General features: G+C 39.1%; 2 protein-coding genes across 7 annotated transcripts in view; both read left to right on the forward strand.

The window, feature by feature from the left end:
* The first annotated feature begins 178 nt into the window (after positions 1-178).
* si:ch211-245j22.3 (uncharacterized protein LOC563798 homolog) lies at positions 179-4,443 on the forward strand. Its single transcript, XM_044036776.1, has 5 exons — positions 179-319; positions 1,154-1,286; positions 2,001-2,150; positions 2,246-2,351; positions 4,074-4,443. Exons 1-5 carry the CDS (start codon positions 249-251, stop codon positions 4,208-4,210), a joined length of 597 nt encoding a protein of 198 aa, XP_043892711.1. The 5' UTR covers positions 179-248; the 3' UTR covers positions 4,211-4,443.
* A 961-nt stretch (positions 4,444-5,404) lies between these two features.
* Positions 5,405-12,395, forward strand: part of ppfibp1b (PPFIA binding protein 1b) — a 37,857-nt gene continuing 30,866 nt past the window's right edge. For 5 of the 6 annotated variants that reach the window (XM_044036766.1, XM_044036768.1, XM_044036767.1 and 2 more), the window contains exon 1: positions 5,406-5,574. The gene's annotated coding sequence lies outside the window, so the exon portion shown is untranslated. Of the gene's footprint in view, positions 5,575-12,395 lie in introns of all 6 variants that reach the window. The other variant, XM_044036771.1, reaches the window with a different exon arrangement.

Here is a 12,395-nt window from a genome sequence, read left to right on the forward strand (position 1 = left end):
CAAGAACCTTTGGCCATATTTTCAAACTTATTTCGACACATAAAGTTGTCCTTTGTGAGTCTAATTAAGAAGCACCAGGCTTCTGTTTATTTTTTCCGATTGTTCAAACCTCTGGGAAGGTTTGAGTAAGTTGTCAATTGTGGTGAAGTGGTTTGTGTAATTAAGACAGAGTGGTACAGTATAAGCAGGGATTTGTTGTGTATATAAAGTCAGTGGTAAAAGCAGAGCTGTTGCTCTGTTGGGACAGAATGGGCCAAGCTGCTAACCTGCCTTGTAGGAGAGGAGAGACTTATGTTACAGAGCTGTATGAGTGGTTCAGGTAAGGTTTTCATTTGGTTTTCGAGGTTTGTACCTAAAACAAATTACAGTATTTTGCATTGTTCTGTGTGTTAAAGAATATATGTTTACGAGGCGAAGCTGCAGCTGATTATTTTCATAATAGCTTAATCTGTCGATTATTTTCTCGATTCATTGAATACTTGTTTGGTCCAAAACCTGGAAATGACGATGTTCTCAAATGTCTTGTTTTTCTCCACAAACCAAAAATTATTAATTTTTAATGATTTCTCTGTTATATGAAGCAAAGAAACCAGAACATATTCACATTTAAGTAGCTGAAAAGTCCAAGAAATGTGTTCTAATTATTGTAAAAACACTCAAACCAATAAATCGATTATCAAAACAATCTATTGGTGAATGGTAGAAGCTTTCTCTTATATAGATATATAAACCTGCAAATCATCTACTTGACCTTTCTTTTGTTTTTTTTATTTAGACATTTCCCCTGATTTATCTCTTGACACTTTATATATTATAGAATAATCTTGTTGTTTTTTTTTTAAAGTGTCCTAATCCATAGTTTATTTACATGACTCCACACTCCTGATCCTTCAGCTTCATGTTGACATGCTGTAGTAAACTGGTTCAAAATCGTTTGTTCTAATTATCCTAACATTCTCATCCCAACATGTGCACAGATAATCCACAGCAGGCCTCGGTTGACCTTAATCTCACTTTAGAGGGCACATTTCTCCAACCACAAATCTGGCTCATCATCTAAACTGCCTCCATATGTGCTTTTTTGTGTGTGTGATTTATAAATAAATGTTTTTTGTCTTTTGTTTCTAATAAATGTCTTTATTTTGAATCATAGGAAGTTTATTCATGAATGTCCCAGTGGGCTGATCACTCTTCATGAGTTCCAAAGGCATTTCTGTGATGGAACAGTGGGCAGAGAGTCGGCTGAGTATGCAGAACAGATATTCCGCACACTGGACAGTAATGGGGTGAGAAACTCACACTGAATGACGACACGTGATCTATGGTGGATGAGTGTGGAGGCAATGCTTCTCACATCCATGCTCATGTGATGTTTTGAAACGGGGTCGCAGGAGCTGATTTGAACGCCCAAGGTCGCAATTACCTGAAGGAAATTTGTAATTAGGATGCTGCACTTTTTAACACTCTATTCATGTAGTGTTGTAATTCACATATCTGTGCTTTGTTATTTATATTTCTAGCATTTATATTTCTTTCTTTTACTCCACTACATTTCCTGAATAAATTGTTTAATTTTGCTCAAATACATTTCCTTTAAATCTGCGTTACTCCTAACTAAGCGGCCGAAATGCTGTGTTGTATGGATTAAAACCAGTTTGGTCAATATACTGTGTCTCAGCAGACATACATTGAAAGTTAAAATGGTGTCTGCTTTAGAAACAATAACAGAAAAAATATCCATACAGGCATGTTTGTCGTCTATCTCCTCTTCACTTTCAGCGTCTTTATTTTAACGCATCTCCACTGCAGACGCTCGTTTTTCTTCTCCTCTGGTTGAACATTGTTTGAGAGGAGGTTTTAACACGTTTTCATTTATCTCTGATGACAAAACGTGGTCAATTGATGTCTTAATATAAAAGATATGTCTTACATGTAGCACCTTTAACAACAAGACACTCCTAATGATGCACTGTATGAACATGATGGTGCTTTCCCTTTAGGACGGGCTGGTTGATTTCAGGGAGTATGTCATGGCCATCAGTATGCTTATTGAAGGTTCAGCTGTGGAGAAACTGCGGTGGTCATTCAAGCTTTTTGACAAAGACAGAGATGGAGCCATTACCAAGGAGGAAATGCTGGACATCATGCAGGTGTGTGTGTGTCATACAAAAACACAAAATCAAGCTCATTATCCCACAGATGCCGCGTCTTTCACGTTAACCCTTGTGGTTCCTTTTGTTCACAGGCTGTTTATAAGATGAGTGTGGCTGCAGCTTTGACCAAACCCAACCCACTCACTGCTGAAGAATGTACCAACAGGATATTTGTGAGATTAGATAAAGACAATAACGGTGAAAACATGATTTCCTCTTTTCTGCCTCTGAAATCTTAGTGCAGTGTTTTTACAGCAATGGAACAGAGGATGTCACACTCCTCTGTTGTTGTTTTCCTCTTCATTATACTGATATTATGCCACTATGTTGAAGACTATTTCTCAGGTCAACATGGCAAAAATACTCAATAAGGATATTTGTTTTCTCATATTCTTTAGTTGGTTTAGTTGGTACACTCTCAGTGGCAAGGAAAAAACTGAAATTCCAAAAATATTATTATTAACACATCCACTCAACAAGCTGTCATAGTCTCTTCCCCCACCAAAATGGCCAGGTGGCTTCTTATACCCCGCCTAGCTCCACCCTAATTGGACTGGACCATTGTGAAGGTTAAAGTAGGTAAACTCAAACAGACAAAACAAATCAATGACCTTAACCCTTTAACAAAGACACGTAAAACATCCTTAAGCAAATGTTAAATGACTCTAGGAAAATAAACATGAACTGTTAAGGGAAACCATGATTTGAATGCGTGTGTGTAGTAAATCAAACACACCTCTTTTCACCTCACTCTGAGGTCAGTTAACCATCCACAGGTGGCTTTACTTTACTGAGCCTAATTGCTCTAGGGAGTGTGGGCAGGTGAAAAGGTAGGAGGGAACCTTTTTTTGTTGTTGTAATTTGAAAAGTTACGATCCTGTGTCACATTATGAAATCTAAAAGTGTTAACTCTACCAGCTAGGAAAAGTCTTAAAGATCATTACGGAGTGAAATATATAAAGTGATGTAATAAACCACAGCATGTGTAATCGTCTGGAAGGGATTAAAACTCCAGTGTAAAACATTTATTTGCAGTAACAGGCAGAAATCGAATATATGCTTTGCAAAGGTGTATGATTGCTTTAAAATAAAGATGGTTTGGTTTTCATAGCCTTAGAATTAGCCTATTGCCTCCATGTTTCTACAGCAGCTCAGATGAAGCAACCAGCCAGAGCGTGCATTCTGAGTTGTGAAGCAGAAGAAGTGTCCATAAAAACTTTCAGAAGTGAATTCAAAACAAGTCGCTCAGTTGTTTGAAGGGATAAACTTCTTGTCCCCACCTGCCCTTGTGCTGCCACTGCACACAAATGCTCCCTCAGTCAGGTCTGATAGTATTGCTTTACAGAACCCATTTTCAGATCAAGGATGCAGCATATGAATAGTGTGACATTGTTTCAAACAGAGGCTGCAGCTTTAATAATGTCTACTGGCCAAATAAGAGAGTGCTTTCATGTGGACATCTCACAAATTGTAACGCACTGGACCTAAAGACAGAAGTGTAGAATGAAGACAAACTCTTTCTTTCCTTCTTTCACTTCTAATCATTTATTTCTGTAACTCAATCATTAAACCACATTCAAATGTTTTTCGATTATGTGAATACTTGCAGGAATTCATATAGGAAGGAAAACAGAACCAGGTGACATTAATCAAAGTCAACTTTATTGTCACATCAGCAGCATGTACAAGACACACAATTACATTTCTCTCAGCCCCCCTACAGTGTAGTTCAGTAAGCAAATACACTATACAAAAGTGAAAAGAAGAATAACATTAAATTAGAAAAATGTTCAGGAATAAATGTGAGGATGTAAAATAACAATAAAACAATCTAATCATCTGTGTGAAAAATCTATGGACATGACCTGTATGTACATTACTTTAGTAGAGTCTGTCCTCTGCTTTTTGTTGTGTCCACAGCCATCATCAGTCTGGAGGAGTTCATAGAAGGAGCTCTGGATGATGACTGGATCAGAGAGATGCTGGAATGTGACCCCAACACTGTGAAGGTGGAGAGGCCCGTGAGGAGGGACAACACTCTGGGGACCCATGGTTGACATGTAGTCCACCATTTTATTCATCGAGAGCAGAGATTTAAAAACCAGCTGATGTTCTCTCTGACATTTTTCCAGGAATAGTTTTAGAAACACAGCTGCACATGCAGTCATTTAGATGTCAACTAAGGTTGCAACTACGTTGAAAGCATTAATTCCCAGAGGTTGTTTGTATGTCTACAACATAGTTCAGTAAAATAAAAATTAATTTTGAAGCTAGATTTTGGTGGTGACTATTTTTGTGCCGCAGTTTGGTTCCTTTGTTGGTGATTTCTTTTCTGCTCTTTACTGCATATATCTTCATAAAATAAACAATGCAAAAACTTTGTCTAATTGGATAATTTCAGTTGGCCTTGATGTTATTTAATGCCTGGTTCTGAGACACATACAGTTGTTTTGAATGTTTGCCTCAAATTTGTGAAATGTTTCAAATGCACCTGATGTTCCTAATATCAGCTGATTCTGTCTCTTTTATCGTAATCTTTTTGCCAAATTGTTGTATCCTAATTAGAGATTGACCAATTAACCAGGCCACCATTTTGTTTGCACTAAAACTTATTTTTTTCATACAAACATTTCACTGACAGTTTTCTGATAACCTGTTACAGTTATTTATTAGGTTTGTATATTATATTTTTAATAAAAATGTTAACGTGCACTGTAATGTAGCACAAAATGCTGATAATGTAATGCAGTATTTGTTAGATGGCAGGAAAACAGAAAACACATTGGCTAGAAAAGGTGGGCATCGTAAATCAGCTCTGATTTCTCATGGGATCGGCCATAGGAAACCCTCGTATCGGTCGACCTCAAGAATATCTTCCACCACTAGGTGTCGCCTTTGCTCGTTTTGAAGCTGACACGCTGGCAACTCCCAGACTTTCAAGAAAATGCTGCTTTCCATGTTTCCGTGAAAACACAAAGAGTTGCCTGTGCTTCTGACTTAAACAGGAATGATGTCGGCAAAAGCTGTGTCTGCAGGAGAAGCGGTTACAGTGGACAGCTTTAACTCTGAAAAAACCCCAGAAAAGTTAGCCTCTGTTTTTCAGGCGCCTTTTACATTGTTCAGAATTATTGTTAGGACAGTGTTGTCCATCAGAAAACTGGTATCTCCTACCATTTCAACGGTACAGTAAACGCATCAGAGCTCCCATTCTAGTGTTCCAGCGGGGCGGGATTTTTCCTGCCGTGACGTCCCAACTTTTTCAGCAACTCTGTCACTTCGACATCATGGCGTAGATGTGGACGTATGGGGGGTTACACTGGTGGGCACCGATAAGTTTACAAACCAAGTACCGTGAAGTTGTTTAAAACTGTGAACAAAACGAGCTAACGGGAATATTTTCAGTTCTTTGAGCAGAGTTTGGGTAAGTGACTTAGTCTGTATGGTTTCGCTGTGATTTATTATTTCCACTAATTCGGGTTTTTGTTGGAGTTGCCTGGAAACAAACGGCTGTTGTGGCTCGTGTGGGCGAATGTACACGTAGTTGTGTTTAAGGTTACTTTTACAATGTTCTTTAAACGATGCTGACGGATTAACGGACACAAAAGTGCCCTGTTTCCCTAACGTGATGCATTCAGGGGGGTTCGACCATCAACAACAAGTCACTGGTAGTTCCATTTCACATTTTCTCACGTTTGTGGACCCTTGCACGATAAGAACGGGTTTTGTGCAAACGTCGTTAATGTATAGCCACTCTAGAGACAGTAGTCTTAGTTGTAATGTAATGTTGAAATTTTACAAAAAATACTTTTCCTCATGTCGAGGTTAGAACAGTCGGTCATATTTAAGCGTCTTAAAAAGTTCCTGACGTGAGAAAGTAAGTCTAACATTAGTTTATGACTCTGCTACGTACACACACAGAGGGAAGTAACTCCCAGTGCCCGAGGACACCACTTTTCTCACTGACTCATTTGCATTCACTCGCGACACTTCAGCTGCTCCAGTGTTGCCTTCAGGTGTCACAGATAGGAACATACGATAATATCGCGAGGAATGGGACAATTGTACGATTTTATTGCACATCACGTTAGAAAGCTCTCACAATATGTTGATAGTGGAGAATTTCCATTTTCATGGTAATTGTGAATGAGGAAAATCCTTATGTGTTAAGATAATGTGCACATGTGATTTGTGCCTATTTTGTTCAAATTTACTGAATTAAACGCCAGTTTTGTGCCTTCCAATGGCAATAGTATCCACTGTTGACTAGTGAAGTCAATGTGTGAGTTTTTCTGTAATCTGTGAAATTTGATCAGCTGTTGTGTTGCCCTCCAGTTGACCTGAAAGTAAAGTATTTACTTTCCCTTTTTTCAAATGCTCTCCATAACAACAGTATTGTCTGCAAACCAGACACCACAGCGATTCACCATACTCACCATGTCCACATCCTAGTTTTGGCTTCAGTGCATTCCTCCCTATGTTTTGGAGACGACATGGCATCTCTAGGTGTGGCATTTTAAATGTCTCTTTCTGTGTGATTTAACTCTGGGGGTTTCCTTCACCATGTCAATCATTACTCAGATTTAAGGGAAACTTCTGAGCTGTGGATTGCAGATACTTCAGTCTTTACTGCTGCAAGAAAATGCATGGAATTTACATCAGAGGAATGCAAGTCCAAGTTGGGCTGCAGTCCCTCAAAAAGCAACCGGTTTAATTTTTAACACAACAACAAATGTAAATTTCCAAATTAAAAACTACAAGCAATGCAGTAGTGAGCAATATGAAAAGTATTTGTCCTGCTGTCCCAACATAAATTGATTTCACGTTTCTTTGTTATCATACAGACAGTAAAATGTAAATAATATTTTACTCAATTTTATCCCATGGAAGTAGGGCTCAATCAATAACTACTTATTGATTGAAAACTGGACCTCTGTACTAATTGTTGGTCAGACCTTTTTTGATACCAATTTCATCTGCTTGTAATAAAACATAACACATTGCGGTAAAATTCTTTAGTTTTCTTCTCATATTTGTGCACTGTAGTTCTGTAGCTTCATCTTCCACTTGGGAAATGAGCTCCGTTGTAAGTCCCTGATAGCCCACCATGAGCACTTTTAAATCTCAGTCAAACAGCATGCTGCATGCTTATTGGCTCACTGACGCTAATGAGATTATCTCCTCAGGAACCAAAATATGATATAGAAAAATGACACCTTATTGACATAAGGTGATACAGAGGAAGTTTGATACCGACAGTCGATACCACAAATCTTTTGAAGTTTCATACCCAGCCCAGTGTAGAAGGAAGCACTTGATTTAAAAACTTTATTTGCTCTTCTCATTATGTGTGTTTACATGGCATCACCCATTGAACTGTGACCTCATCAGTCTTTACTAATGAAAAGGCAGCTTTGCAGTCGTATTTTGTTATAATATACACCTCAGTGTTTGGTATTTATAAAATGAGTGTCAGGGTATACTGCCTGCTTTCCCAGGTTGGAAATAGCCACAGGTTATTCCAGAGTGGTGCCACTGCCATGCAGGCAGCTGATGAATGCCTTCACTGTGTCTGCTGCACCAGGGAATCAGTGTACACATTGCTACGTTTTATGCACCCTCAAATTTAGAGACTGTAACATTAGCCCAGTCACGGGATTGCATTTTAGCAGACAATTTGCTCATAGTACAATAATAGGCATCTTGTGTTTGACACACCAGTACAACTAGAGTTCATGATGCCTAAAGCAAAGCTTTGTTACCCTTAACCAATCTGTTTCTAGTGCTGCTGAATAGAGCACCCAGTCTGTGAGGTGAAACAGGATGAGGTATGTGAGCTGGAACTAACCTTTTTTCATGGAAACATTGTGTGTAGGTAAAGACTGGGTCAGGGCATCTATGACTCACAACATGGAAAGTGTCATTATGTGGTGAGACATGGAGCTTGCTCTCCTCATATCCCCTTAAACTGTCACAGATTTAGCTTTATAACCTGGATATAAAAAAAGCAACAGTTAAGTGCTGAATGATGTAGTGAAAATTCCTTTCCCCCTAAGCTTTTTTTTTTAAACTGGTCTCAGAGACAGTGAAAGCCAGATCCTTGTAAACATTTTTTTCCCTCAGAGACAAGTGGCTCTGAGGCTTCTATTTTGTTTTCTATTTCCTGTGTGTGCAAGAGTGCTCAAGCGTGTCTCTACAGTGAGGATGGGTTACATCAGTTCTTCCCGCCTGAAGGGACCAAAGCTGATGGATGTGAAAGGCCATTATAGTGGTCTTTCTCTGCGTGTCACCATGGATTTCATGACTGTTTTCACCAAAGGGCAAGATTGCTTTTACAATTTCACTTCTTGTTTTATGTTTGGCAGTAGACTGGCAGGTGTTGCTGCATTTGTTATCCATACTGTAGCTTTGCATTGTCCTCTAGTGACTTTCAGTCAAAATACCCTGATACTATGAACAATACCCTTCTCTGTGTGTCGTACACTCCCTGTAAGTGGTGCTTATAGAATGAAAGACAGTAAGAGACTTTGTTTTTGAGAATGATGCTTACTTGTAGGGATTTTTGAGATGTCTCCTTTTGATGGTTGGAAAAGATTTCCCACTCCTTAATTAATCCAAAAAATTAAAACAAAATGGCGCTGAAAAGACTACTAAGGAAGTCCAGTGATAGAGAATTGGTTTATTAATAATTTTAAGCATGTCTTGTGTTAGTTCAAATATGAAAATATTTTTGTACTTTGTTGTGGGTTCTAGGAGAAATATATAGGGCATTTTTCTTTGTTCTTTGTTAATAATCATTAGTTACAGATCTAAAAATGCATACTATCTAAAATCTTTGTTTAGTAAAGCAGATGATCTGGTGGCCAGAAAACATGCTTTTGTTTACATATGACTGGCATACCATGGCATTAGAGGACAACACACTTCTCTGTAATTAAGTGTTCTTTGTGCTGGACTGTGTGACCACTGGATCCAGGATGAAGCGACAGAGGAGCTCAGAGTCAGACACACAGTTTCTGTGCACACTTAGGCGTTAAAGCCTTTTAGTGACACATGTGCAGCAGGTTTCTGAGCAGCATGTCTGGTCTTGGCCCGACGTGTTTGAAGTATGTTTTGTGAAAGGTGTTTCTGATGCGACACAAAATCTGACTCAGGTGTTTGAGGCCCTGCAGGCTTTCATTCCTTTTTGAGTGATCACAGCACAGACTGTCCGAGTCTGTTCAAGAATTCCACTCTTGCATGTGTTATCTGAGTGTTGTGAGTTTTCTGTAGTTGGTCCTCTGCCTGATTGTTTATTCCCTGTGGATCCACTATAGCATGGATAAATAAATCTGGTCACAACAGAGAAGCTTTGTCCTTTATCATCTCCTGAATTAAAAATGCCAGTCTGTTGGGGAAAAGTACAACCATCTTAAGGGTTCAGCACGTTCTCCTCATCACCATTTTTAACTGAAACTTGTAATTAACTAAATCAGTTAGTTAGTAGAACAAATAAGCAGCTGACATTTTTTTTTATAATAAATGTATTGTACTGGCGAACTGTCCAGGGCCTATCGCCCTATGTTAGCTGAGATTGGCACAGCACCCCCTGCAACCCTCTGGTGGAGGATAAAGCGGTAGATGATGGATGGATGGATGGATAAATGGTTTGTCATTTTCAAACAAAATCCTAATTATTCCTTAATTTCAAGTTTCTTCTAAAGGATGGCAATATAATGCACATCTTTGTCTTTTGTGGGCGTAATCTGATTTACAGCCGGAAAAATTCATCGGCAGAATTGTAATCTGCAGCTACGTTTCAAATGTATCAATCAATTTAGACGTTTTCCAACCAAAGGTGACACTTGATGCATCCAGCTAGTGAACAAATGTGATTTGTTCATTTAATCTGGTTTGTGTTATAATTTGCAGACTAAATGTGTTTTGGGTTAATTAATAACAGATCAATTAGTATAATCATCAGTATTTGCCTCCTTAATCTGAATATCTTTTTATGTAAATAAAGAAAATAATTGAAGGTTTAATTAGTCCTAAAAATAAAGTATAGTTCAAATATTTATTATTTTAGTGAAGAAATAGAACACAGACTTTTGATTTTTCTGATGTCTGACGAGATACCACTGTTGTGCTACTGCTAATAGTAAGAATTGCACAGTTCAGTTTTCTGTGGGTGTTACATTTCCTCCTGCTTTTAACACCATCCTGCCTTGTGCAAATAACTGTTAGAATCTGTACTGTTGTGCCTTTTTTCCCTGAATGTCTTGTCTGCTATTCCCATTTATACAAGTGGGACCCACACTTACTCCACGGCAGGCAGCCTGAGGGAAGTATTTTTACCCTCATTGAGAAACCACTGAGTTACTTTGGAGTGACTGGTGGCATGCTGGTTCCTCTCATCTCCACACAGCCTACTGTGCACTGTGATGATTCTTATGTTTTAGTGCGCGCTCATTTTACACATAATGGAAAATGTGACCACAGGAATGCTGGAATAACAGTCTGTTATATGGCCTGTGGGTGGTTTCTATAAAGTTTGAAAATGGTCTGATGTCCCACTTGTTGGACACTCCCAGGATGGGAGGCAGTGACTAATTAAAGGAAAAGGTGTGTGTGTGTGCCTGTGTGCCTGTGTACATGTATTTGTTACCTCTTTAGGACTTTTACTGGCATAACCACTGACCTCGTCAGGCCCAGTAACATCACAGACTAAAACCTGGTCCCAGTGAGACAGAACCTAATTTCTGAGTAACTGAATATCTTTCCTTTAAGGGTAAGTTAATTAATACAATCATTACATTTTAAGATCCAGACATGTTTAAATCTTTAGTACATCATTGGTTTCTGAAACACATTTTATTCCAATTGTTGAAATCCTCTCCACACCCAGATATCATTAATAAACTAGATCGGCAATTCCGTGCCGAAATTTCGAGGGTGCCTGCAGTTCTTGCGGCATGTGGAAGTTATATGATTTGGATCCAATCCACCTTGGAAGTACTTTTTGGTGGAGTCACCCTTTAAAAGACCAAGTTTTAAAGGAGAGAGGGGGAGAGAGATTCACAAGCCCCTCTGTTTCCCATTCATGTGTATGTGGAAGTTATATGGCAGTTTTTTGCGATTTTTGTCGCCATGGTTACTCGAAACGCTTAGAAATAGTCATCGCACACAAGTCCCGGTCGAGCCGCACGTTTTGATATAACATGTGTGGGGGTTTTCTCAAAACTGTGGGAGGAGTTAGACGTCAAAGTCTTGGGTGGAAGAATACAGAGAGACTGACAAGCCCCTCCCAAAGTCCCCTCTGCTCCTTACGCACACACACGCAAACACACGCTTGTCTCTATCTCTCCAAAACCAGCAGAGAAAGCAGAGAAAACAGCATGTTTTAAAGTTGTCATATTTCAAGAACGGTTGATGATAGAGATAAAATTTTTGGTTTGTGAGCGTCAGGAGGCTTTCGGCAACTCCCACATTTAAATTGGTGACAAACGGGCAAGAATTGACAGAGAAATCACAGTTTTAAAATCACCCTCGTCTTGATTTTTCCAGAACTCAAAAGCAGACATTTTAACATGGGAGTCAATGGAGAGTGTGACCGGAGTTGTCTGCGCTTTGAGGTGATTTTAAGAAAAACTACAAGTCATATGAACATGAAAACACACACAGGGTTACATGACGCCCATGGCAACGTTTTGATGTAAAAATTGTCCGTGTAGGTTGGAAATTGTGGGCAGGAGAGGAGTTTGTTTAGAGATTTTTGGTGATTATTTTGCTGGATCTCGCTAGAGTGGGCCACTCTAGCTGCCGCCCACACACGCAATACACACTCATTAAAAAATCTGAAAACGTAAAAAAAAAGTACAAAACGTAAACTGCGATTGTTTATAAACCGTAACATGTATCAAAACTTTGACTTAGGTCAGAAAAGTCCCAAGTCTTGTGACTCGTTTAAAGTTCCAACCACGTTTCTACTTTAAAGTATGACGATACTGTGATGCTCCGAAGTGGGCTTGGTTTTTTTCGGTTTCCCATTATTGTGTGAGTGGAAATTATTTTACATTTTCGCGATTTCTGTCGCCATGGTTACGCGAAAGTCTTAGAAAAGTCATAGCACACCATTCCCGGTCAAGGCGCACGTTTTGATATAACTTTTGCTGGGGTTTTCTCAAAACTGCGGGAGGAGTAGCGTGCCAAACTTTTGGCGGGGCGCGGGAATAATAAGCGGAACTAGATCGGCAATTCCGTGCC

The sequence above is a fragment of the Solea senegalensis genome, linkage group LG10 (assembly GCF_019176455.1).
Source record: "Solea senegalensis isolate Sse05_10M linkage group LG10, IFAPA_SoseM_1, whole genome shotgun sequence".
NCBI lineage: Eukaryota > Metazoa > Chordata > Actinopteri > Pleuronectiformes > Soleidae > Solea > Solea senegalensis.